Below are 27987 nucleotides of genomic sequence, written 5' to 3' on the forward strand. Positions count from 1 at the left end.
AGATCGACCAATAGCAACCACAACCATCCAATCAATAGAGAGCCTAAGTCCCTCCCCTTCCGGTGGACCACCATGGGACCTTATTTCGGAAAAATATTGTATGGTAGTCAATGGCGAGAGACAACAAATATTTGGATCCCGTTTGAATTGTGCCCTGAATTACACATATGATGTTTGTCAATTTAAAAGATACATTTTAAAGACAAGAAAGTCACAGTTTGATGTAAACTGTTGAGGTATAAGACTGTGAAAATACGTAATTACAAAGACTACAAACCCAAAAGGCGCGCATGTGACGTCATACCTTTTCTCTCAATGAATGAAGCTAACTTACTGAAGCTAACGTCTGTCATTTTTTCTATAGTCTAACGTTATAATCGTAACGTTACGCTGTCATCCCTGTGTGTTTTGTACCAGACTGCACACATACGAGCTTGGTGCGAGACGAGAGATGTAGTTCATTGAGCGATTTTCACATAAAACTAAATGTTACTCTTCTGTTTTATGACAAATTTTGATTTTCTTCACTTTCATAATTATCTTTTAAATTGACAAACATCATATGTGTAATACAGGGCGCAGTTCAGACGGAATAAAAAGATAAGTTGTCTCTCGCCATTGACTACCATACATATTTTTTCCTTACATAAGTAAGGTCCCATGAGCCGGAAGCGGAGGGGAGGGACTTAGGCTCTATATTCCCCATGGACAAAATCAAGTGGCACCCAACTTTGATTCTTGTTTGAGAAGTCGCTCACTCGGATAGACATCACAGTAGGGAAGAAAAGACTATTGCAACTTTTGTTTCATGCCAACTTTTGAAAGCATTCTCCAGATTATGATAGTGGTTCTTATGTGGAATAAAAACTAAGTTATTTTGCAGTGTCCATGCTGCTTTTTTCCGCATGTCAGAGAACAGGGGCTCTTGATAGTCACAGAATACCAGCTAAAATCCCCATAAATGTATATTGCTAGAATTTTTTTAAGCCATACCATTGATTTGCGGGAAAGACTGAAATGCCGATATCACATAAAAAATAAAATAAAAAAGGCTTAAGAAGATCTTATATAGGGCACAAGTGTACAAACTGCTTTTATCATACTTTTTAGGAGCTTGAAATGTGTTGCAAAGACATTCTGAAAACCCTTAATTTTTTTCTCCATGAAAGAAATTCAGACTAGTCTACAACAGCATAATTTCTTATTTTTTTAGTGTATTTAATAGACTAATTCCACCTGAAGGGGGCTACATTTATTCCAAAAACAATCCACAAAAATTGTTCCACAAAAAAATATTTCCAAAAGTTTATGGTCGGTAAAAGTCACTATTTGTTTTTAAAGGAATCAATAATTTAGTTCAGCAAGGATGCATTAAATTGAACAGTGACAAACATTTATAATTTACAAACAAAATTCTGTTTCAAACAAATGCTGTTTTTTCATCAAAGAATCCTAAAAAATGTATCACAACTCACAATAATACAAAGCAGCACAACTGTTTTCAACATTGATAATAATCAGAAATGTTTCTTGATTAGATCATCATAGTGGAATGATTTCTGAAGGATCATGTGACTCTTAAGACTGGAGTAATGATGCTGAAAATTCAGCTTTGATCGAAGGAACAAATTACATTTTAAAATATATTCAAAAAACAATTATTTTAAATTGTAATAATTTTTCACAATAGAGATTTAATGGTTGAATGGTAGTGTAATGAAACTGTTGTCATTGAATGTTTCATGTTAACTTTTATAAAACAAATGTATACCAGTTTACTGCAGTTAAAATTAAAAATCATAACCTTTAAGCAGTTCATTGAATAGTGCTTTCAGTGTACGACTGCTGCAGTGTTAACAGTTCTGCATTTCCCAGCCTTGGTAGACACAAAAATAAAAACATATTCACATAAATAACTGGACAGAAAGACCTGCTGCAGTAGATGGAGAATAGTGTTTTATTTGCTTTGAAACTTGGTGTGCTTCTACAAAAAGTCAGAAGCCAAACTTTGGAAAGGTAGTAATAAGTCATAAGAGAATGAAGAAATTTCAGGAAAACTGATAAAGATTCCAATCTCTCAGTCTGACACACTATCAGGTTTGTGAGTTCTTGCCCCTGCTTTTCACGAACAAAGGAACCCACATGCTGTGAAATCACAGGATGATAAAAGCAGGAAAACACTCTTAATGTGGTCATAACCAGCGCGCTGTATACCGTGATATCGTTGTCTTGACTGACAGGTTGCAGTGTTTTAACGAGCATCTGACCTCCTTGTAGGGTGTAAGTGTGTTCCTGTTCTGATGCATGCGGACATTACTGCCAAATGAAAGGAGGAGGAGAACAAGAGAACGGAGAGCAGCATCTTCATGTGCTTCAAAAATCAGAACCAGACGGTGCTTAAATAAATGTTATAGAAGATCTGAACAGAAAATATCTTAATCATTACAAGTCTATATAAATACATCACTTTAACTAACGGCAAAAATTAAATTATAATTGAATCACAAGGTTTGTACACGTAATTACAGTTTGGTTAACTGCAAATAGATGTTTTAAGGATAGTTCATCCAGAAATGAAAACTGTCATTATTATTTACACATCCTTGTTGTAATAAACTCGTATGCTGTCCACATTTTGTCAATGCAATACCAAAAGAAAAATTTGAAGAATAATCATGTCTCATTTCCATACACAATCAAATAAGTCTTCAAAATGTCTCCCTACGTTACACAAAAAAAGAAAAAAATCGATTAAATGACAAAATTCTCCTTTTTGGGTGAACTAACCCTTTAACAACTTCTCTAAAACATGTATCATCTCCTTAAGTTGGACCCTCTCAATTAACACCACTACTAACCAGTTCAGAAACCAAAATAAAATCTATAAAGACTGAGCAGAATCTCAAACAAAGGTCATTGTAATGTCATTCACTGACCCTAAATCAGATGTGCACAGTTAAACTGAACTAGTGACAGACATTAGTACTGATACTACTCCTGTTCAACCTCTGAATCCTCATGTACATTCCTTCAATCTGAACACACATCAGGAATGAGTGTTTTTCTTATGCTTTAATACAAACACCATCATCACAAAGCAACATAAACCATCAAGATTGTTTTATGTTTCTAAGCAGGCTGCTGAACTCTCGGCCGACATTCGTGACGGATCATTGGAGGAACAGTAGGATCGGCTAATACACCATCAGAAAACCGGAGAGAGTGGAGGGGGCAAATGAAGATGTGAACACCAGAGGGATGCATGTACCAGAGACAAGCAGAGGACGAGGGTGTGTTTGATCCGTGGAAATCATTTAAGTCACTTCTTGGGGGGGCTGTAGGGCTCCAGCAGCTGCTTGGAGAAAGTGTTGACCTTGTCCGCTCCTCGAACCTCGTGAGGCAGCAGAGGCAACTTTATTATATGGAAATCTTCATATAAATCCTCCATCTGAGAGAACGAGAGGAAAGAACATGAAGAGAGAGGAAAGGAAAACGGAGAAGGTAAAAAAAACCAAAGAGAAGAAAAGGATGAAGACAAAGAACCACAAAAGGAGGAAGAGGAAAGAAATGCAAAGAAAAAGAGGAAAAGACAGAAGACGAGAAAAGGAAAAGAGACAGAACATTAAGGAAAAACAGGAAAAAGAAGTGGGAAGAAAAAAAGGGAAAGGGAAAGTGTAGAAGGGGTAAATTTGGAAGGAAAAGGAAAAGTAATGTGCGAAAATGAGAAGTATAAAAGTATAAAAAGTATAAAAGAAACCGAAAGAAAACAAAGACGGAAGGGGAAAATAGAGAGGAAGGAAAAGTAAAAGTAGAGATAAAAGAAAGAATAAGTAGTAAGGAAAAGAAGTGGGAAAGGAAAGGGGAAAGTAGAAGGGGAGGAAAAATTGGGAAGGAAAAGAAAATGAGAAAAGGAAAAGCATAAAAGGAAAGAGAAAGAAACCAAAGGCGGAAGGGAAAAATAGAAATAAAGAAAATGAGGAAGAGGAAAAAAGAAAAGTACAGACAGTAAAAGAGAAGAAAAAAGAAAAGAAAAACAGAAGGAATAGAGGAAGGAGAAGACAAGAGAACAGAAACAGTAAAAAAGGGAAAAGGAAAAGCACAAAAGAAAGGGGAAGAAAACGAAGATGGAAGGGGAAAAGTATAAAGAAAAAGAAAAAATAAATGGAAAAAGAAAGGAAAGTTGAGATAGAACAAGAAAATAATAAGAACAAGTATTAAGGGGAAAAAAGAAAGGAACAAGTTAAGAGGATGAGTAAAGACAAAAGGAAATGAGAAGAAGGAAAGAAATAAAACGGAACAGGAAAAAATTGGGGGGAAAGCATGAAAGAAAAAGAAAAAAGATGGAAAGGAAAAATCAGAAGGTAAAGAAAGGAAAAGGAATTGATGTTAATCATATCAAGTCTATAGAAATACATCACTTTAACTGCACATATTAAATGAGATAAATTGGCACCACCACAATAAGCTTTCATTTGTTAACATTAATAATGCATTACCAAACATGAACTAACAATGAGCAATACCTTTTTACACCCTCCATTAATCTGTTTTAATGTTAGTTCATGTTATTTCAGTGCATTAACTAATGTTAATAGATACAACTTTGATCTTAATAATGTACAAGTAAATGCTGAGATTAACATAAACTAGGATTAATAAATGCTCTAAAAAGTGTTGTTCATTAGTTCATGTTAACCAAAGAAACCTCACTGTAAAGTGTTCCAGATAAACTGAATCTAGTCAGTTTACCACATGTCATCATATGTAATTTGTCATAAGCTGTCCCACCTGGTCCAGATACTTGGACTGGATCTTGTGTCGGGCTTCACACATCTTGCAGGGTCTCTCGCTGTCGGGGAAAACCAGCTGGTTGACGATAATGTTGTGTGTGTCGATGCGACACTTGGCCAGCTCCTGAATCAAACGCTCCGTCTCGTACAGAGACAGGAACTCAGCGATACACACGCAGATAAACGTTGTCTGCTCCTGTGGGCATCATGACACGAATCAACATCACATGTAGGCCTTTTGGATCGTTTTATAACACATCTGTCCAGGCATTGCCAGGGACACTCACCGGATCCTTAAACTGCTCGCTGACTGAGCGGATCACGGGCAGCGTCTCCTCCAGTTTAGACGCCAGCTGATCTGCATTCATGTCTCCCAGGCCCAGCATGTTACACATCTGCAACGGTTAGACAGAACTACACGTAAACCCTATATTTAACTCCATTCAATTTTACAAATTTTCCAATGCCATTTTACAAATATTCCATTTCCCAGAATGCAGTGCACACCTGTGAGATGAAGGGGCTGATCTGGTTCTTGATCTGCATGAGGCGACCCAGTCCTCGCTCCACGATGGTGGGGAAGTTGAGCAGACGCAGAGTGTGTCCCGTCGGGGCCGTGTCAAACACCACCACTGAGAAATTCATGCCTTTCACTAACCTACAGAAGAAGAAGAAAATTACACACGATGAGAATGAAATTAATGAATTTATAGTTATCTGAAATTTTTTTTAATTAATAATAATAATGATAAATCATATTATTATACATACACACACAGTATCTCACAAAAGTGAGTACACTTCTCACATTTCAGCAAACATTTTAGGATATCTTCTCAAGGGAAAATACACAACACTGTAGAAATGAAACTTGGATATATTTTAGAGTAGTCAATGTGCTGCTTGAATAGCAGTATATATTTACTGTCCTCTGAAAATAACTCAACACACAGCCAATATTGTCCAAATAGCTGGCAACAAAAGTGATTACACCTTAAGTTAACATGTCAAAACTGTGTCTGAAGTGAAGTGTCAATATTTTGTGCGAGCACCATAACTATCTAGCACTGCCTTAATCCTCCCGGGCATGGAGTTCACCAGAGCTGCACATGTTATTGCTGCGATCCTCTTCCACTCCTCCATAATGACATCATGGAGCTGCTGGATGTTAGACACATGGCGCTTCTCCACCTTCCACTTGAGGATCACCACACAGGTGCTCAATAGGGTTCAGGTCTGGAGACATTTGGCCACTCCATCAACTTCACCTTCAGCTTCCTCAGCAAGGCAGTTGTCATCTTGGCCGTGTGTTTGGGGTCGTCATCATGCCGTTCGGCCCAGTTTCTGAAGGGAGGGCATCACGTTCTGCTTCAGAATGTCACAGTACATGTTGGAATCCATGTTTCCCTCAATGAAGCTCAGCTCCCCAGTACCAGCAGCACTTATGCAGCCCCAGACCATGATGCTCGACTGTGGACAAGACACCCTTTTCTTGGTACTCCTCACCAGGGCATTGCCACACATGCTGGACACCATCTGAGCCAAACAAGTTCATCTTAGTCTCACACAGGACATGGTTCCAGTAATTCATGCTCTTGGACAGGTCGTCTTCAGCAAACTGTTTGCGGGCTTTCTTGTGAGCCAGCTTCAGAAGAGGCTTCCCTCTGGGACGATGGCCATGCAAACCGACTTGTTGCAGTGTGTGGCGTATGGTCTGAGCACTGACAAGCTGACCTTCCGCTTCTGTAACCTCTAAAGCAATACTGGCAGCACTCATGCATCTGTGTTTTGAAGCCAGCTTCTGCACCTGACACACAGCATGAGGACTCAACGTCTTTGATTGACCCTTGCGAGGCTTGTTCCAAGTGGAACCCGTCTTGGAAAACTTCTGCATGACCCTGGTCTGTACTGTAACTCAGGTTCAGGGTGTTACCAATCTTCTTATAGCCTAGGCCATCATTTTGGAGAGTAGGGTTGGGTACCGAAACGCGGTGCCAATAGGGAACCGGTTCCGACGTAAACGGTAGTAACCAGACCGAATAAGAACGAAAATTTCGGTGCCTGATTTCGGTTCGATTTCAGCCTGACTCTCTGTGTCATGTGGCGCACACACGCAAGGTCTCTCGCTCTCTCCCTCTCCGCCGCGCGCGCGCTATACAGTTTGGAGCACAGCCTGTTCTGTCTCACATGCGCGCTTTTGCTCGCTCGCTCGCTCTACATTCCGGGAGATTTTAAAGGAGAACTCCGGCACAAAATGAACCTGGGGTGTAATAAAACATTGGTACCGAGTCGACTGTTCTCTGGGATTTGTTTTCATGATAATCGAGTGTAAAGAGTTTTATCTCTAAAAACTGTTTAGCTTATAACGCTAGTATATGGGGCATATAATAAGTAAAAAGAGATCGCCGTTAATACCACTAACAAGGCTCAAAATAGCCTCACACTAACACGGTAGCTTAATGAGGGTCTCTACATACAAACCGAAGCACTGAGAACTTTGTAAGTGTACAGACAGTTTAATAATAATATACTTTATAAAAGACAGTACCATCGCGGAGCCATCTTTGGAAAACAGTCACGACCAGTCGAACCACGAACGCCGTGCTACGAGCTGAACTGTGACTTAGCGTAGCTAAGACGCAGTGGGAACGAAATACCAAACTCGCCAAGCTAAGCGCTGCCGTAACTAGTACAACGACCAGATAACTTACATGACTGCTTCAAGCAGACAAAACATGGGAACCTGGAGCCATGTCAAGATTATATTACCCTCTTAGTAATCTCTATTAATCTCCAGTATTATTACATTGTTTGATACAATATTGTTTTATTTGATATTATGTAAATGTGAATTTTTAATTTATATTGGTTTATTTATTATTACCATATGTTACTTGTATTTATATTGTTTAAAGATTTAAGTTAATATTGTTTGGCCCTGTAAATAAAAGGGTATTATTTTTTGTTTCGTTTTCTTAAGTACCGCTTCAAGAACCGTTTAAGCACCGGAACCGTTTTAAAAATACCGAGTATGTACTGGTATCGGATAAAACCCAACCGATACCCAACCCTAGTGGAGAGCAACAATTCTGATTCTTAAATCCTTCAAGAGTTCTTTGCCATTTATTTTCAGGGGACAGTAAATATATACTGCTATACAAGCAGCACATTGACAGCTCTAAAATATCCAAGTTTCATTTCTACAGTATTGTCCCTTGAGAAGATATACTAAAATGTTTGCTAAAATGTGAGTGGAGTACTCACTTTTGTGAGATACTGTACACATTTTATTTATAAGGTAAATGTTACATTTTAGTAGTAATAATAAAAAAATTAAAATAAATTATATGTATACACACATAATCTTATTTGATAGATAAATAAGTTACATTTATATTATTAGTAAAAAAATTTAATGAGATGTTATGTAATATAACATATAACGTTTTATTTGTAATAATATTTTTTTTTTTATTCATCTTTCCCTGTTGACATAAAATTAATAGATAAAAGAAAATTAATAAAATTTTAGAAGACAGGTAAATAAATAGATTAAGCTGTTTTATTAGTAAGAAGTATATCAATTATTTTATTTTTAATAATAATGATTTATCTTATTTTATTTATCTTTACCTATTAATAATACAATTTTAGATAGATAAATAAATAGATACCAAATTTATTTGATTAGTGAATTAAAATAATAAAAATATCTTAAATATATAGGGATCTATTGAATGTGTTGCGTGAATAGTGTACGCCATCTAGACGTGAAACAATAGTACTGCATAAAAAGGCCATTAATGACTTTCAATGCTCTATTGAAGAACTGTTTGAAATGCAGATGGAGAAAATGAAAGCTAAATCACATCTGGTATAAATAACCTCATGACAAGAGCTTTTCAAAACGGCACTTTTGAAAGATTTAGACTACATTTTGAGATCATTACAGTGGAATAAGTTCAGCTCATCTGACCTCATGACCTCTGCGTAGCTCATGGCCTCGTCGATGCCGGGGAAAGCACTCATGGCTTCCTGCATCATCTTCTTCCCCATACTGAGCATGTTGTCCTCCTCAAAGAACTCATCGGGCAGTTCTGCCACACCCAGACTGGGGTCGATCTCCTACAGAGACAGAACACGGTCTCATCTCAGGCATTTCATCATCTAAATGCAGTTTTATTCAATTAATTTTAAACACAGGTATGTTTAACTAAATCTCAAACAAGGGCCATTAAACCAGATAATAATACATGGTTTCTGTAAAGCAATCCTGGTTTCATATCACTCTTTCTTTTTTCATTTTGTGGTTGTGTGAGGCAAGAACAGCACAAGTTCTTGATGTGAATCAAAGACGTGTTTAAGCATGTTTAAGTATGTGCCACGTGTCTCAACTTAATTTTACTAAAATGAGATGTAGGGCTGGGAAAAACTAGTTAGTAAAACTAACCAGTTTAAAAATCCAGCTTTTTGTGTGACGCACTGCTTTAAAGGGATAGTTCACCCACTCATGTTGTTCCAAACCATAGACTGTAAAAAAAGATGGATGACGCCCCTTCACTCTCTCCCATTAGTGAAAACTGAAGCCGCCAAAGTCCTAATATGGCGCTGCCATCTTGCGCAGATTTGGGACCAGCTTCTGCACAGAAGTGAGCCAGGCCGCACTCACTCTCGCAGAAACCATTAGTACAGTTTATTGCAGAACAACTCATTATGGACATGTATAAATTAAAGCTGAAGCTCCAATCTCCTCCCGAAAATCCCCAAAAAAGTCTGTTGGTGCCTAAGTGACTACTTCGTTTAGAGAAGCTGTCAACCACAGCTGTCAATCATGACATCACATTCCCGTTTTTATAGCATCAAATAACTAAGACCAAACTTATTTTAAAAAATGAACACCTAAATTTACATCAGGGTGAAAACAACTACCTAAAATGACAGAAAACTTCTTTGGAAAAAATTCATTTGAAGTGTAATTTGATTGTTTAGTTTCCATCGCATCCAAACCTGTAAGACTTGTTCATCTTTGGAACACAAATGAAGATTTTTTTGATGAACCATTCATAAAAAGATTGTAAAATAAATCCATATTAATCTAGCGGTTTAATCCATGTCTTTTGAAGAGACACAATCGCTTCAGTATATCGCATTTAGGCTTTTATTTACATATAAACATTGATCAACGAACATAAACAGAAGCTCAAACGTGCTGCGTAACATGAGAATGAACCTATTATAATAGAACATATTATGAATAGACTTTCAATGGAAACTTAATTTGTGGGTGAATTATCCCTTTAATAAGGTTGTGTATATTATGGACTAAATAGGTGATACTGGTGAATTTAGAGCTGTTGTTTGAAGTGTACACACGGTATTTAGTGAAAAACGGTGTGTGTCATTGATAACGCACCATGGCAAAGAGGTTGTCGTAGCCCTTGACTTTGGTGGGCACCTTGGAGAACTTCTGGTCGAAGGCATCTGAGATGTTGTGTGCTGGATCTGTGGATATGATGAGGACGCTCTCTCTCACCGCCGCCAACTGAACCGCCAGACTGCAGCTGTGACGAGCCAAAAACAACACTTATTCTAGATAACTTATAATTCACATCAAGAGAAGAAATCAATGACATTGCATTATTATCAAGACAAACTTTCAATATTGGCTTGACAAGCCTAGGCTGTATTTTTTATAGCAAAATAGTATGCTTTCTTTATGAAGCCAACACAAAAACGACACGTGAACTTAATTATTTATGGTCAATAAGAAAAACCTAGGGAATAAGAAAAGTTTGTGAATCATGCCATTTATAAACACCTGATGCTGTGAAATCACATATCATTTTATAATTAAAGTGGCTCTATAGGTGGCAGAGGTTTTCAGACAGAAATGTAAATATGAGTTGTTTAGATGGCTAATACCAGCCACTTTCATTCATCTACTTGTCTATCTTGTGATATTTGAATAAATTATAATGAATTATTATGAATAAGAATAATTATTCACAAGGAAAGAGATTTTAAAAACTACTAGCACTTGACGTGTTTTTCAAAAATTTCAGAAATGACAATTTTTACGTAGGTTAGGTTGGAGATAGATTATATTTAGAGAAGTGTTTGTTTTTAGTTTCGGAGTGTTTTAACCTGTATTTTAATACAGTAAAACAGCAAATATGTATCAATAATCTTCTGTGATGTGTTGCAGCTAAAGCAGCACTGACAGCTAACAGCAAAACCCTATCATCTATTTCACCCACCTGCATGTTGTCTTGCCCACGCCACCTTTACCCCCGACAAAGATCCATTTGAGTGATTTTTGCTCAATAATATTCTTCAAAGTTGGCTCTAAAGGCTCTACATCAGGCGCATCTTCAAACTCGTCTTCCACTGAAGCTGCCATCTTGCTCTCAAGTCAGTTGGAATGCATCAAAGCGGAAGCTGCACACTCCGCCATTTTGGCTCCGCAATGGCAGAAACAATGCACTTTAACGGACGGGCATTAGATCCTAAATGGCCAGGGAACGGTGAACAGTTACAAACGGAAGTGTGCTGATTACTCCGATGACTCAGGCGGACTGGACCAACTACTTTCATTGAACAAGAATATTCTAGAAGTGGTCATTTAAATTTATTTCTTATTTGAATGAAATGTAAATCCACTTCTAATAGTAATATCGCATTTTGGGCTAGTAGTAGCTTGAAACGTTTAATATTAATTTCATGCATTGTTCATTTGGAACGGAAGACAGAATCACACAAAACTTTGAAGAATTTGGCAACCTTTATTGTGTTATAATCCTATTCTTGTGCCATTATTGCACGTGAACAAAACAGAACTTTTAATAGCACGTCTGTTATCTTTTGTTGGTAAATGTACATTTATATGGCACCAAGCAACTCTTTTTTAAAAATTTAAATTCATTTTATTGTGAAACAAAATATAATGCTGTGATGATTGTACTTCACATATTTATTACATCTGTTCTTACATTTGTGTTGTGCTAGAGCTACGTTTCAAATCTGAATCGAACAACGGGGAAGAAAATTAAGTACAGTTACTCATCCAATATGATATCTAAGAGCAGTATACGTTGATTTCAAGATTTTCAGATGCTGTTTTTTTGGAATTCAATCACAAGTCACAATGATTCAGTACAAAGATACAAAGGCAGGCTTGAGCAGAATGGGATATTTTTAACACGGTTCATTCCGATTAACATGATTAAGCCAGCACGATAACTGAGCAAACAAAACAACAAAGATGAAAATCTTCCTTTTTGCACAAGCAGTTCAAACTGTGACAGGTATAAGGTCATATAGTCAGCTAACATAAAGAAAATACATTTTGAACAGTATCAAAACTGACTGAAACATGTACTAATTTTTTTATTTCAGTAAAAAAAAAAGTTTGCACGGATCAGGAAAACAACAAGAAACAACTTTAAAGCCTTCACTGTAAATGTCGACTTTCAGTGAGAAACATTTGAAAGGTGCACAAAGTTTGGTGATTGTATCATTGTTATTCTCTTCAAAAAATAAAGAAAGGAAAACGACTAAATACAGTCCCCACAGTTCTATCCAAACACACAAGGCAAGGTCAAGGCGAAGCTAAAAGGGGACATACAGGATCCAACATGTAACCAAAAAATAAGCATTTAGAGTAAAGATGATCCAAAAACCAGTGTAAAAAGGCAACTTAAATCCCAGAACCTGGAAAACAGCAGCTGACAAGGCAAAACTCAGAGTCTACCAATAAACAACCTCATCACCGACCCCGATATCAACACAAAATTATGCATCACGACACACTTTTCAGTTATTAAGCAATTTGGGTGCATCTATCCGTAGTGATCAGGAACAGAGAACGGAGAAAATCCTAGAAATAATATGTAAAACTAACACCTCAAACACCTGTTAGTGCATCACCAGCTTTGCAAGTAAACACAAAAAAACATTATTATGGCACACATTCTCTTGTAAATCAGGTTTGCTCATGTAATTAAGATTTTTCAGCATTCTAATTTCAACCTTAACAGGCACATTCACATCTAGCAGAAATAAAACTCCGCCCATCGGACTTGTCAAATTCAGAAAGGGACAATCTCATTGGCGGAATGGGCGGGTTTCATATCCAATCAGAGGGATGCAATTGCACATTTAATGAATTTGATTAGAAGAAAAAAGAATAAAGTACACAATTGATTCATTCAAACCCTAAATGGCTCTTTAAATCGACCCTCAAAACACTCTATCTTCATTAGAGATGCTTCAGTGTTTTTTTCATTTTGCGAAACTTGTACACATGTATATGTGTTCGAAAAGCGCTTTGACATGCAAGTGACAGGTCTCTTAAATGTAACACTGGATCCTGTTTTTACAGTCTGTCAGCACACACACACACACACACACACACACACAGTCACGCCACCTTCATTTGTTCATTCTACTGTCCCCAGCGTGTTGATTGCATTATCAGTGGCATGTCCCTCGGTATGCGCAGGCACTCTCAGTTGGTCTCGTAGGAAGACAGCAGTGCAGCGTCGACCGGCTCCATACAAGAAGGGCAGGTGAAGGAGCGCATGAGCCAGGCGTCAATGCAGTCCACGTGATAGATGTGCATGCAGGGCAGGAACCGGATCGGGTCGCCGTACTCAAAGTCCATCATGCAGATCACACACCTGGGGGCAGAGGTCATGAAGTAACATTATTACTTCATACAAACTACAAACAGGATGTTCTCTGGATTAATGTTGGGGGTAAGTCATTACAAGTAACTTGAGTTACGTAATCAGATTACTTTTTCAAGTAACTAGTAAAGTAATGCATTAAAAATTTACAACAAAATATCAGAGTTACTTTTTTATAGACTAACGCAAGTTACTTTGTTTTCCCATGTATTGACTGACAGCTCTCTTGTCCCCATGTTGAGACAAATCGAAGTGCAGAGGCGTTGTGTGTAAACATGATGGTCATTGTAGTTCTAGGATAAATGTGAGCGTGCATTTACTAATCTCACCTTCACAAAAAAAAGATTCAATATTCCTCAAAATGAATAAAATCAGGAAATGCAGAATCAGAATACTATGCAAACCTCCAATAAAACATCATTTTTGTATGCATTTAATCTCACTTTATTGACCAATCTACTTGCTTCTGACCTTCGATGATTCAGTTAAACCATAATAAAAAAATTACTTTATATTTCTTTGTTTTTATTGCTAAAGTAAGTGTGAAACTTTTTTCTCCTGCATCCTATTCTTCCGTTATCCAGAACAGCCGCTGAAAGGTTTGCTTGAGCGGCGCCCTCTATTGTACACGCGTGAATTTGCATTTCCTTCAGCCTGAGGCTTATTATTTCACTTTTGGTGTCACAGGGTCTTTACATTTGCCCAAAAATACAACTTTTTTGTTATAAAAAAAACAAGCCCAGCCCAGGTGATAAAAAGTTACACATTACTTTTCTAAAAAAGTAACTAAGCAACGCAATTAGTTACTTTTTAAGGGATGAACGCAATATTGTAATGCATTACTTCTCAAAGTAACTTTCCCCAACACTGCCCTGGATACCACGTACTCTTTGATCTTCTTGTCGGAGGGTTCTGAGCCCGGGTCGAAGATCCCCCGGGGCAGGTGTTGGATGAGGCCGATGCGCTGAGCGATACGGACCTGCTCCTCCTCCGTCAGCTGAGTGGCCAGGCGCGTCTGACTGGGCGTGGGATGGTACACTGGCACCTGCACCTGCTCCTGGGGGTCACAAGCGTTTGATCACATCGTTAATAAAGCCCTCGTGTGGTTAGAGCGCACAGAACGGCTTATTAGAAACAGGAGAGCTGGATCAGGGACACGTGTTTGAGGCAGCATCATTCAAAGCATTGCAAACACTCTAGAGAAAGTTCGGTTCTAGAGAGCCATTGTCCTGCAGAATTATCTCCAACCCTAATGTAACTCACATGAAGAAGCGAATCAATGTCTTCAGGATATGTCTACTACGGCTACAGGCAGGTGATGTTTTTTCAGGACAGTGGCTCTTCAGGACCGAACTTGCCTACCTCTGCTCTAGAGTGTAACAAAATAAAGGAAATGGCATATGCATATTCATCGATATTAGTCTGTGAATGCAACCATTAGTAGATTTCTTCATACCACATGTAATGAAGTTTTTTTTTTTATTGCCCTTTCTCTCTCATTTTAGATTAACTTTAAAATGGGCAAGACAGACACATTTAAAATGCTTTAAACTTAGAACCACGTGACATTTTTACTTTATTTACAAATCCCAAACTTTTCTGAAAAATAAAATTAAATCATTAACCTTTTAATTCCTTTAGAAAAAGTTTACAGGGTCATTATATTTACTCATATATTTAATGATTGAATTTAATTTAATTGAGCAGTTTAATCCAAATTTTTTGAAGAGACACGATTGCTTTATATGATGAACAGATTTAATTTAAGTTTTTATTCACATTTAAACATTAATCAACGCACATAACAATTATTAAACGTAAGCTCAAGCATGTTTACTTTACTTGACATGCGAGAACCAATGAGGTTCGTTCTAGTGTTACGCAGCAAGTCTGAGAACCAGTGAGCTTTATTGTTGCGCTTCAGGTAGGTTCGGTTAAGCATCTGTTTATGTCCTCTGATCGATATTTATACGTGAATTAAAGACTAAATTCAATTTGTTTATCATATAAACTGATTGTGTCTCTTCAGAAAATTGTAACCAAACCGTTCAATTCATATAGATTAGTTTTACGATCTCTTTATGGACTTTTTGAAGCGTCAAAGTGGTAGTTGCGTAGACTGTCAATGGAGGGACAGAAAGCTCTCAGATTTCATCAGAAAGATCTTCCTTTGTGTTTCAAAGATGAACGAAAGTCTTACTGTTTGGAACGACGTGAGGGTGAGTAAATAATGACCGAATTATCCTTTTTTGATGACCGATCCCTTTAAGATGTGCTCTGAAACCCTTTTAAACACCAGAACACAAAACGAGAAAAAAGTTTGTATGTAACTGCCAAAACACTAACTTTTTTGTTTGTTTGTTTTTTACATGTTCACTCTGTTGTATTATTGTTGTTTTTTTGTTCTTTTGTTACAGAGTAATAATTATACATTTAAGTACGGAGTAAAATCAGTAACAATAGGGTTATGTTTAGGGTTAGCTGCAAGTAAGTATGCATAATTAACTATCATCACTTTAATAAGTACATGTAATATATGTAAGAACGACTCTAAAATAAAGGGTTGCCTATTTTTTTTTTTTGAGTGTAACAAGGTAAATACAATTTAAAAAAACTAAGAGTAAATTAGTCATAAATGTCATAACAATTATGTTGTGTCGCAAGTTTGTAGTTTTAATGAAATTAGTAGATGTGTAGTATAGAACTTGTCTGCAGTCAGGCAGGATTCTGTCACTCGGACAGAGCTGTGGTTGTTACACACACACACACACACACACACCTGGTAGGGTGGCGGAGGCTCTCCGGGCAGACTCGCCCCCTCGGACTCGTTCAGCAAGGACAGATCATCAGCGCCTTGAGAAGACAGACAGTTCCCCATTGAGCTGACCCTAAACGGCACAACAGACCCTCCAAATTCACGCCTACGTGGACTTTAAAAGACTCAGTTCTGTTCACAGATCGTCCTTTCTGCAGCCCGTTGTGTCTGGTGTCTGTCTATGTAGAAAAACAAACGCCTCGCCAGCCAACGGTTTCGATTTTCACACACAAAAAAGATGTTTTGAAAAGCCGAAATCCTGGTAAACGTTCACTTCCCGGTTGGTTTAATCCTCACGGATGTGGCCGGTATGCGCGACATATAATATGCAGTTATTATGGGCTGTGCAGGGCAATATTTTTAGGTAAGACCTCTTGACGACTCCATATCTCCTTTCATTGTTTACAAACTCTTGGACCGGAAGTCGGTTGATCGGTTGATTGTGGGTAATGTAGTTTTTGCACTGAAAGCTGCCATTGAAACCAAACATAAGGGAACATAAGGAAGCCCATTTCGCTTTTGTATATTTAACACTATTCTATAAATATATTTGAAAATCTGAATGAAATATATATCTTTATTTTCGGTTCTTGCATTATTCCAAAATTTCATTCAAACTGTCATTCCCCTAAATTCCGAAGGGTGTCAGTGTGTTTCAGAACTCCTTCTTCAGCGCCGCCTGGCTTTCCAAACCACCACCGAAGAAGATGACGCAGCGTACCTGACAGGCGTGTTTTTAGCTTGTTAGCTAGAGAGCTACATTTCTAATCGCTTATTAACTGTCCCTCGCTTTCAAAACCAAACATTTTCTTGGGATATAAAAGTGTACGAAGGTCCCGAATCAAGAAGAAAGAAGACAACGGAGGCAGAGCAGTCATGCAGATCACACTGAAGACTTTGCAGCAGCAGACAATTCAAATAGACATCGACGATGACCAGACGGTATTTACGCGTTTATTTACGCGCATTTAAATACGTTAACAGCAAGTAGAAGTACTCTGAGTGAATGAATATCCATGACAGCAGGGTATTTCGAGCGAAGAAGGATGTGAAGGGGTCAATTCAAGACGTTAATTCATTTATGATTCATTGGGGATCAGTTGGGCGATAGATGGATAAGAAATATGTCTGAATATTTAAAGTGTAAATTAAATTAATTTGTCAGATTGGTATTTTACAGTATAGGATTTAAGATTAATATATACATTTATTATAAATATTTTGTTACAATAATATTATGACAGGATGTTTGGTTGCCTAAAATACAGTGTATTCCTTTCCTTTGACGTAAATGTATGATTTGAACAATTATAAATGATCACTTTTCCTCAGGTGAAGGCATTGAAAGAGAAGATCGAGGCTGAGAAGGGCCGAGACAGTTTTCCCGTAGCAGGACAGAAGCTCATCTATGCCGGGAAAATCCTGCAGGATGACACGCCCATCAAGGAGTACAAAATCGATGAGAAGAACTTTGTGGTGGTGATGGTGTCAAAGGTCAGATGTCGGAAATGTTTTGACCATCAGAATCGGAAATAAATCATGCCGACTAATTTAATTTGTTTGTTTTTTCTTCATCAGACGAAAGCAGCAGGACCACCCGCCCCTCCCTCAGAACCACCCAAATCTGTCGCAGCGTCTTCCTCTTCCTCTTCTCCTCCTCCTCCTCCTCCTCCGGCCCCTGCAGCCATCCCGTTCAGGGATGAGCGTTCAGACGACCCGCCTGCAACCGTCTCAACTGTACAGAGTCCCGAAGAGTGAGACTAAACTATGATATATTTTTCAATAGTATTTATACCGCAGTAGATATATGTGCTTGAATGGGCACGACTGCTTTACATTATTTTCATGTGAGAGTGAAAATGTTTCCCTAACAAGGTAATAAATCTAAAATTACGTATGATTCTGGTCCATCAAGGCACCTAAAATATTAAACTAAGTGCAATCTAGTGTTGACATAAATATAGATTTTTCGATACTGAAATATCTTAAACACTTTTAATACAAATTTTTCGCAGAACAGATGCACGATACCAGCTGCGATACAAACCCGCCTCCTCTCACTCACTCGTTTCATGTTCTCCGGATGAATATTGATGGTGTTACGGGGCTTGAATTTCGTTGTGGGATTGCACTTATTGCACATAATTTTACTCATTCCAGCAGATTTTGTGCTCACATAAATCCGCCTCTCAGTTATAAAATGAGTTCTTTTTTGCTGATTATTGCGCTTAAACAGTATAATAATGCTGTTAATACACACAAAATAATGTCAAAATGCCGGTCTTGGCGAGTATTCACATATACACAGTCAGTTATGTTTAAAATTAACGTTAAAGCTGCGGTAGGGAGTTTTGAGAAAATGTTGACTTAGCCTGAAAATTTGAACAAGCACAACTTACAGGTCCAACCCCCTTGCTCTCTGCTGCACTACAGCCCTCCCTCCACAGCTCCTCCCTCCACAGCTCCTCCCTCCACAGCTCCTCCCCCACAGCTCCTCCCTCCACAGCTCCTCCCCCACAGCTCCTCCCTCCACAGCTCCTCCCCCACAGCTCCTCCCTCCACAGCTCCTCCCTCCACAGCTCCTCCCTCCACAGCTCCTCCCCCACAGCTCCTCCCTCCACAGCTCCTCCCTCCACAGCTCCTCCCTCCACAGCTCCTCCCCCACAGCTCCTCCCTCCGCAGTTCCTCCCTCCACAGCTCCTCCCTCCACAGCTCCTCCCTCCACAGCTCCTCCCTCCACAACTCCTCCCCCACAGCTCCTCCCCCCCACAGCTCCTCCCTCCACAGCTCCTCCCTCCACAGCTCCTCCCTCCACAGCTCCTCCCCCACAGCTCCTCCCTCCACAGCTCCTCCCCCACAGCTCCTCCCCCACAGCTCCTCCCTCCACAGCTCCTCCCCCACAGCTCCTCCCTCCACAGCTCCTCCCTCCACAGCTCCTCCCTCCACAGCTCCTCCCTCCACAGCTCCTCCCTCCACAGCTCCTCCCTCACAGCTCCTCCCTCCACAGCTCCTCCCCCACAGCTCCTCCCTCCACAACTCCTCCCCCACAGCTCCTCCCTCCACAGCTCCTCCCTCACAGCTCCTCCCTCCACAGCTCCTCCCTCCACAGCTCCTCCCCCACAGCTCCTCCCTCCACAGCTCCTCCCCCACAGCTCCTCCCCCACAGCTCCTCCCTCCACAGCTCCTCCCTCCCAGCTCCTCCCCCACAGCTCCTCCCTCCACAGCTCCTCCCCCACAGCTCCTCCCTCCACAGCTCCTCCCTCCACAACTCCTCCCCCACAGCTCCTCCCTCCACAGCTCCTCCCTCCACAGCTCCTCCCTCACAGCTCCTCCCTCCACAGCTCCTCCCTCCACAGCTCCTCCCCCACAGCTCCTCCCTCCACAGCTACAGCTCCTCCCCCACAGCTCCTCCCTCCACAGCTACAGCTCCTCCCTCCACAGCTCCTCCCCCACAGCGGAGCCTGCCGTGAACGCGCAGGCTAGTAAGCAGGACCACCGATGACGGCGGATTATAAACAGTTATGGAACATTCACTAATAGGGACGAAACATCAACAATATGCTTTACATTGACTATGGCCTGCCCATACTTTGACTACAAACTTGGTCCTCAAAACATTATGCATTTTGCAATACATGTAACTTTATAACGTTGCACTCTTTCTATAAGTTATAAATAGCTACTAAGATAACGTTGAAGGATTACTTCACTTTTAAAAAAAACTTTTGCTGATAATTTACTCACCCCCATGTCATCCAAGATGTCCATGTCTTTCTTCAGTCGAAAAGAAATTAAGGTTTTTTATGAAAACATTCCAGGCTTTTTCTCAATATAATGGACTTCAATAGGACACAAACGTTTCAAGGACCAAATGACAGGTTCAGTGCAGCTTCAAATGGCTTTAAACGATACCAGACGATGAATAAGGGTCTTATCTAGCGAAACGATCGGCCATTTCAAAAATAAATAAAAAACTTTAAGTTTTATATGCACAAATGCTCGTCTTGCTCTGTTCTATGATGCACGTTCGTGATCCTGTTCGAACTCGTTCATCCAAATGAACAAATCTTTTTTCGAGTCATTTCGTTCGTTGAATGAACGCGCTGTGCAAGAGAGGGGTTATCAACGCGTACACGAGCGTGATTGACACTGCTAAGACATTCCTCCTGGCTCTGATTGGTTGTTTCTGACCGTGAGCGGTGTATTTCTGCAAATGGCAATAGGACCACAGGGAGGAGCCAGAGAAGCTTGATTTTTTCACAGATTATCTGTCTCATATTCTACTGTCAGGACATAATGACAGTTTTAACAAATATTGTTTACAAAAGTTACCTACTGGAGCTTTAACAGTTTAGAAATAAAACGCATGTGTAACAGTATAATGGATCCGTGCGACAGGTCTTAAAGTGACAGCAGCCTAATAAACCTTCTGCCAAATTATGAGATAATATTAAAAATATCTATATGGCAGTTTTTCGCCATGGTATCGATGTCAAAATTGCGGCCAGTGAAAATGAGTGGCTAGAAACTTTGGAAAACCACTAACCACAGTGGCTGGTGAGCAAAAAATTTAATGTCAATCCCTGATTCTAATATATAATGATCTAAAATTAAAAACTAAATTTTTTAAATTTTACTTTTAGATATACCAATATTTAAAATTACACTCAATGCGAGTTAAAATTAAAGTTGGTATGAAACAAGTTGCGGTAGACTTTTCTTGTCTATTGTAACTTAAAAAAGCTTCTCGAAACAAGAAAAAATGTAGGGCGAGGCTTGATTTTGTCCATAAGGAATGGATTGGATGGTTGTGGTTTGCTATTGGTGGATCTCATGTGAGTGACAGGAGGCCCCGCCCTCACGCCAGTAAACATCATCAGAGAAGAGATGAGCTGCAAGAGGGAGGGGAAGTTATTTTTATTAAAGGTTACGAGGACACATGAATTAAAAATAAATATCAATTGTCGATTTTGATTTCATGGTGACTTTAATGTTTGTCGCTGAGCATTTGTACTATTTGAACAGCACCCTCAATCATATAAAGTATTAATTATAATGAAAGTTTGTATGTTTTGCAGTCGCACAGGTCAGGTGGCTGATGGGGAAGATGCGTCTTCAACATTAGGTAATCAAACTGAGACCATTGCCTTCATCAACTTGTCTTGAAAAAAAAAAAAACCTTTTCTGGATGGTTAATTTGCAAATGTGTAAAGAAGCATTCATTAACAAACATACAAGTAGGTCAGATCCAGTCTGTCTCTCAGATGTTCTTGCATGTGTGTTTGTGTAGTTACAGGTCAAAAGTACGACGCCATGCTCACAAATATCATGTCTATGGGCTATGAGAGAGATAAAGTGGTGGCTGCGCTCAAGGCCAGTTATAACAACCCTCACCGCGCTGTGGAGTATCTGCTCAATGTGAGTGTGGCTTCCGCAAGCTTTTTCTTTCCTAATGCATTTATAATGCCAGGCACATGTTCTCATTTTTATTCTTGTGCATGTTTTACGAACACTACATGATTGTGAATGTGAGTGTGCTGTTTCAGGGGATCCCTACTGTCCCGGTGCAGGAGACCCGTCCTGCTCCAGTCCAGCTCCCCACAGACACACAGCCCACTGAAGGTGAGCTGCTGACTCAAATACATGTGCTTTCTCTACAATTAGAGGAACCATCATTTCAAGCAATCTCACTCCACACTTTTACAAGTTTGGGGGATTTTTATCATCTTATCAATGGTTGCTTATACAGCGTATCTGTGCGTCTGAACCCTGGTTTCACAGACGAGGCTTGAGTCTAGCAGTTTTAATTTCGTTGACGAATAATTTTCGTCAACAACATTTTTTCACAGACGAAAACGAGACGATAAGTAAATAAAAACTCGTTTTGAATGACAAAAATCTATTGACATTTTCGTTAATGAATAAAAACTAGACAAAAATGTTAGTGAAGATTTTGGAAGCGATCCAGTAAGAACTGTCATAGACACCTATACATTTATTATGTCTAAATGTCCGTTTTGGAGAGTATTCATGTAAACTATGTTGGTTATGTCTTAAACGGTTGTGAGTGTATCGGATGTGCATCGGTGCAATTGGATCCGCATGTCATTGGACATGATACGATGTCTTAAAGTGACAGTGAGTAATAAACCTAATGCGGTCTGTGTCCTTAATATCGATCAAGCAACAACAGAGAAAAGCATTCACTGCTCGTTAATAGCTTTAATAAGGATTCATTACATTTAATTCCTACAAACACATATGTCTGCTGCTTGAAAGAATAAAGAATGATGCAAGTAGTTATAAAGAATGAATGTATCATTCATTGAAAAGAAGAATGTGTACTACTTTAGGAAAAGTGGTTTTATTTAATCTTAAGATATTTTTTAACTAAACCCATTATATTTTAGTCGACTAAATCTACTGTAGATTTAGTCGACTAAAATCTTATTGTATTTCGTCGACTAAAACAATTCAGATGACTAAAATATGACTAAAACTACATTTCTCAAGTCTAGTGAAGTCTAGTCTAGTCCAAGACTAAAATGCATGTTTGAGCTGTTGTAACTGAAAGCAACTTGTCATTGTTTTGTCTCAAGTAACAAACTAGCAATGTTTTTTTTTCTAAGGCACATTTATAAAAGCTGCTTAAATGTCCTATTTGAACTAAGGCCTAATCCTGGCTTAATCTAAACCCTGTCTGTGGAACCAAGCTTTTAAGTCTTGAAACGTCTTAATTCTTGAAACGTCTTAATTCATCCTTACACAAATGGAGACCTTTGAAAGGGTTTAAATCAGAGCAGAAATAAGGCATGGCATTAAATCTTGCATGCCATTTTGTCCTGTTTTCCAATACAAATATATCAGCATCTTTAAATGAAGATACATTTATTTGAGATGCAATTGTTAAATGAAGTCTTGGCTTAAAAAAAAAAACAGATATCGATATCAATGAGTTATCAAAACTTCCCTTTGAAATAAGTTGATTTTTCTGAGCCCATTGGCAGACGTTTGTTTTTGTTTTAATCATGAACGTGCTTCAAAGTAAACTAAACTTCGTATTTTAATACTGTGGTTTTTTTTTTTGCAGTTAGAGAGTAAAAGCTTTTACATTTTACAAAGTCTTACATTTCCCTTCATAAAACCTGCAGAATAAAAACTGTTAATAATTTTTGTGGGAACGGCGATACATTTTTTAGTTCAATAGAAAGTTCAAAAGAACAGCATTTATTTGAAACTTTTGAATGGTTTTGTACATTGCGAAAATAATCAAGGCAAATTTCCACACGGTTCTTTAATAAGTTAGCACAAAAAGAACATGTAATAATTTGTACATAAATGCAACAATATGATATGTAATATGTTACGTTTTAATCAATAGAAAAAAAATTCACGCTGAGACTTTCATGTCTATTGAGTGATGATGCAAGAAAAATTCAGAAGTTTGATTTATAGCTGAAAATGAATCAATGCAAACTCACAAACTTTATATCCATTTTTACTGCTGAGTTTAAAAGTTAGGTAACACCTTTTTGTAAAGTGAAGTAATTACACGTTACTACATGTACTTACTATAGTAATAACAGTAAATTATGCATCATTACAAGTAACTAACCCTAAAACAAACCCTAGCCATAGCTCTATAGTACATGTAGTTAATTAATATTACTCAGTACTTATTTGAGAACGTACGTACAATGTAACTACATCACCTTAAAATAAAGTGTAACCAGAAGTAGCTGTGAAAACATCTCATGGTTGTAAAGGACCAATTGTAAAACTTTTAATGGGGATTTAATGATTTTAATAAAATAAAATGCACATTCAAATCATTGCAATATTACAGCCATATATTTTCACTATCTGTTATTTATCAGTAGTATCCATTTATCTGAATATTTTTCATTTGAAAGTTTCAGTAATTTTGTTGTGAGTTTTGTCATTTTTATACATTGTTTTTTTATTCTATTTTAGTTTCTAGTTAATTTTATTTTATTTCAGTTTTAATTATTTTTAGTACATCAAGTTAAACTAGCTGAAAATAAAATGTTGCTTTGGGACACTAGCTAAAACAAAATGTATGTATTATTTTCTTTTAGATAGTTTTATTTCAAGCAAGAAAACTGTTATCTTGTTGTTTTAGCTTCAGTGAACTGTAGTAACCCTGCTGTTGCTGTAGGCGAGAACCCCCTGGAGTTCCTGCGCTCTCAGCCCCAGTTCCAGAGCATGAGACAGGTGATCCAGCAGAACCCGTCTCTACTGCCGGCCCTCCTGCAGCAGCTGGGACAGGAGAACCCCGAACTACTGCAGGTGAGGAGGACACTCCCCTCGGTCTGCGTGTGCATGTGCGAAGCCTTTCACTCACGGTGCGATCATGTTTCACTGCCCGCAGCAAATCAGCCAGCATCAGGAGCGCTTCATCCAGATGATGAACGCACCGGTGGGCGAGGGCGAGGGGGGCGAGGGGGCAGAGTTCGGAGATCTGGGGGCTATCGGTGACGAGGCGACGCCCGAGAGTTACATCCAAGTGACGCAACAGGAGAAAGAAGCCATCGAGAGGGTGAGTGAACGCATTAATGAACCGCTTTATTGATTACTAATGGTGAGTTTGAATGCAATTCCCCTGAAATAACCTTAACAGATTAGATATTAACTTCCACTCGTTTCTGCTTAGTTTGTGATGCGTCATACCAGTGTTATTTAAGTATCATTGAGATGATACTATTATAGTTTTTATTCATATTTTACATTTTTTCAATTAAAAAAAAATACTTTTTATTTAGTCGTTTTTTGCTATATTTATTTTTATTGTCAGTATTTGTTTTTTTTACATTCTTTTGAAAGTCTCTTCTGCTCACCAAGGTTGCATTTATTTGATTAAAAATACAGTGAAGTCTTATATTGTGAAATATTATTAGTTTAAAATAGCTGTTTTCTAATTGAATATATTAAAAATGTAATTTATTCTTGTGATGCAAAGCTGAATTTTCAGCATAATTTCTAATAATCATAAATGTTTCTTGAGCATCAAATCATCATATTAGAATGATTTCTGAAGGATCATGTGACACTGAAGACTGGAGTAATGATGCTGAAAATTCAGCTTTACATCACAGGAATAAATTACATTTTAAATTTTACTGTATTTTTGATCAAATAAATACAGCCTGCAACTTAGTTATACTATAGTTTTTATTAATTTGTATTTCAATCATAGCTTTACAACTAAATGAAAATGAGAAATGTTTCCTTGCCAACTAGCTGAAATAAAACGGTTTAAGGTTTACATTTTATTTCAGTTTTAATTCAAGTGACAAAAATGTTTTTATGGTTCTATCTGTAATCATACAGACGGGAAGTGAATAATCTAGACTGTCCGTGTGTCTCTTTCAGTTAAAAGCTCTGGGGTTTTCAGAAGCACTGGCGGTCCAGGCTTACTTCGCCTGCGAGAAGAACGAGAACCTGGCCGCCAACTTCCTGCTCAATCAGAATTTCGAGGATGAATGAGAGTCCATGTGCCCCTTCCCCCGCCACCACACAAGCACTGCATCTACTCGGGACATTATTTCGTTGAGTTTACAAGTCAAGGGGAGACTGGCAGACCGGTCGGGGACGGGGCGGATGCAATCACGCGGTGAACAAATTCCAATGGAATTGACGGCATTTGGATCGAATGCACTCTAGCATGTTGAAGGGGTGTGCTTGCACGTGTGTGTGTGCGCTAGTGTGTTCCCTTAGGGAATATTTGACTAAATCAGCATCAATTGAAAGCAAACGCTCTCATAGTAGTATTATGGGCTCTGAGGAGGTTAGAGGTAGGCATACGCATTTGCTTGTTTTTAGTGCGGGAAAAGGACTAATAATATGTCTAATGGAGAATTTTATATATTTCTCTAAAACCCAAAGCTATTTCTGTATTTCTCCCAGCACACACCTCTAAAGAATGTCAATAACATTAAAATATACGAAACAAGTAGTGCAACCGATAGTATTTCTATAACATTATCAGCAACACAAATGACCTGAATTGATGCTGTTTTGTAAATGAATCCATATCGTGTAGAATATCATAATCTGAGTGATGATCGTTTGAATGTACACTGATGGAGGATGTCGTGAAATGCAAGACTATCCTAATACTAAATTCGTTTGTCTTATTTAAAGTCAACATGAAATGGCCGTCGCAAACTCTTTCACTTCTGTAATCTGACGAGTTTGCAAGTTAAACCGGAAATCTAATTACAAAAATGTAGAATGTGTCAGAAAAACAAGGGATTTGTTCCTTCTCGTCTGACAAGTTATTTTGATGAAAGATTGCACAGAATACCGTACATTTACAAATCGTGCACAAGAATGTAAATAGTCAATTTCATGTTGACTTTAAAAAAAACTTTATTGTAACTGTTGTCAGAACTGCAAAACAAAGGTCACGAGTATAAATAAGCATCATTTTCCATAGACGTTAGATCTTGTTATATTTTCTTGTATGACATGAGAGGACCAACAGAGTTTTTTGGCACATGAAAGCTCACTATAGAGATCTGTACCAGCATGATGATACTTCCTGTCAAAAAGAGATTTTCTTGAAGCATGTCAGTGTAAAGCTGACAATGGGTTCCTCTGTTGATGTGTTCGAAGTAAAGTCTTGTAACATTCACCCTTACGGTCAGAAAGAGCCTTCGACATCAATTCACCATCGTTTTCACTCATAGTACAGAAATGCTCCCTTTTAATGTAGTAGCCAAACTGCCAGACAATACATCTGTTAACCTATCAGCAGGCTTACGTGCAATCTGAATATTTGGGGAATGGCGTTAAAAACGCAACAGAGTATTATGCTTTTATTGCTGGCTGAATAATGTATAATCAAATTCTTTAATAAAGGAATGTGGTGTAAATGTGTTGAACTTTCTATTGATGCAGATTTCACGTGGGCCTGTTTATTAGTAATTAATAGTTTGATTTACTGTAGTAAAACTCTTCTGGGATCAATAAAACCTTATTGCAAAGAAACAGAGTTGGGGGTGATTTCCCATCATAAAACAAAACCCACACCGGGGATCTTTGTACAGTCAAGAACATCATTTATTCAATCAGGTGCTGTTCTTTACAAACGTTTTAGTTTTTTTTATAATGGAAAAGAATCTGTAAATAACACATGCAGATTGCCAAGGGCTCCGGGGGACGGAGAGCACTGGATCAGAGGCGCTGGCTAAACTACTATACCTAAAAATAAGCAAATCAAAAAACACATCGGCAGCAGAGACACAGTCGGGTTAGATAGTTAAATATGCATTCGGCTACATGTGCACGAGTGAGTCGGGGCAGATTCGGAATAAATAAAAGAATGCAACTAATTCATGCCAGTATAGATGGAGGGATGATCGATAATACTGATTTTGGTGCTACTGACTCTTGAGGAGACAATTAGGTAACTTAACCCTAATCACTTGAGCATGGCGTGCATGTAAAAAAAAAAGAGAAAAATGAATGTACAATAATTAATTGAAATATGAATGATGGATTCGTTTAATTTAGATGAGACTCATTTAAAGTATCATGCGCACATTGCAGGGACACAAGCATTCAATGGCAGTTGCTCGACTGGCTCATGCAAAACTAAATTAAGGCCTGTTCACAGTTCAATGTGAACGAGCCCTAACGCTCGGGTTAACGCGCGAGCTGCAGATTTGTC

The 27987-nt window shown here is 38.4% G+C and overlaps 4 protein-coding genes across 5 annotated transcripts in view; 2 read left to right on the forward strand and 2 right to left on the reverse strand.

Moving 5' to 3' along the window:
• The window catches only part of LOC143753569 (tetraspanin-1-like), a 206383-nt gene that overhangs the window by 15069 nt on the left and 163327 nt on the right, over window positions 1-27987 (forward strand). The gene's annotated exons all lie outside the window — the stretch shown is intronic.
• Window positions 1935-11350, reverse strand: get3 (guided entry of tail-anchored proteins factor 3, ATPase). Of its 2 annotated transcripts, none has more exons than XR_013207762.1 (7): window positions 11048-11262; window positions 10204-10351; window positions 8767-8915; window positions 5298-5448; window positions 5078-5185; window positions 4648-4986; window positions 1935-4601 (listed from the first exon to the last, which is right to left on the reverse strand). XR_013207762.1 is itself a non-coding variant. In XM_077245953.1 (7 exons), exons 1-7 carry the CDS (start codon window positions 11188-11190, stop codon window positions 3320-3322), a joined length of 1026 nt encoding a protein of 341 aa, XP_077102068.1. In that variant the 5' UTR covers window positions 11191-11350; the 3' UTR covers window positions 1935-3319. The 2 variants fall into 2 exon arrangements, 1 of the variants encoding a protein (XP_077102068.1); XM_077245953.1 differs by having other exon boundaries at window positions 1935-3448; window positions 4789-4986; window positions 11048-11350.
• Window positions 11553-16718, reverse strand: rnf11a (ring finger protein 11a). Its single transcript, XM_077246009.1, has 3 exons — window positions 16257-16718; window positions 14365-14534; window positions 11553-13468 (listed from the first exon to the last, which is right to left on the reverse strand). Exons 1-3 carry the CDS (start codon window positions 16353-16355, stop codon window positions 13297-13299), a joined length of 441 nt encoding a protein of 146 aa, XP_077102124.1. The 5' UTR covers window positions 16356-16718; the 3' UTR covers window positions 11553-13296.
• On the forward strand, window positions 16578-27305 carry rad23aa (RAD23 homolog A, nucleotide excision repair protein a). Its single transcript, XM_077246008.1, has 9 exons — window positions 16578-17234; window positions 17625-17786; window positions 17871-18046; window positions 21371-21417; window positions 21583-21710; window positions 21839-21914; window positions 24472-24602; window positions 24685-24852; window positions 25686-27305. Exons 1-9 carry the CDS (start codon window positions 17169-17171, stop codon window positions 25797-25799), a joined length of 1068 nt encoding a protein of 355 aa, XP_077102123.1. The 5' UTR covers window positions 16578-17168; the 3' UTR covers window positions 25800-27305.

The sequence above is a fragment of the Siphateles boraxobius genome, unplaced genomic scaffold, assembly GCF_051911475.1.
Source record: "Siphateles boraxobius isolate OS27281-9 unplaced genomic scaffold, OSU_SipBor_1 29, whole genome shotgun sequence".
Classification (NCBI taxonomy): domain Eukaryota; kingdom Metazoa; phylum Chordata; class Actinopteri; order Cypriniformes; family Leuciscidae; genus Siphateles; species Siphateles boraxobius.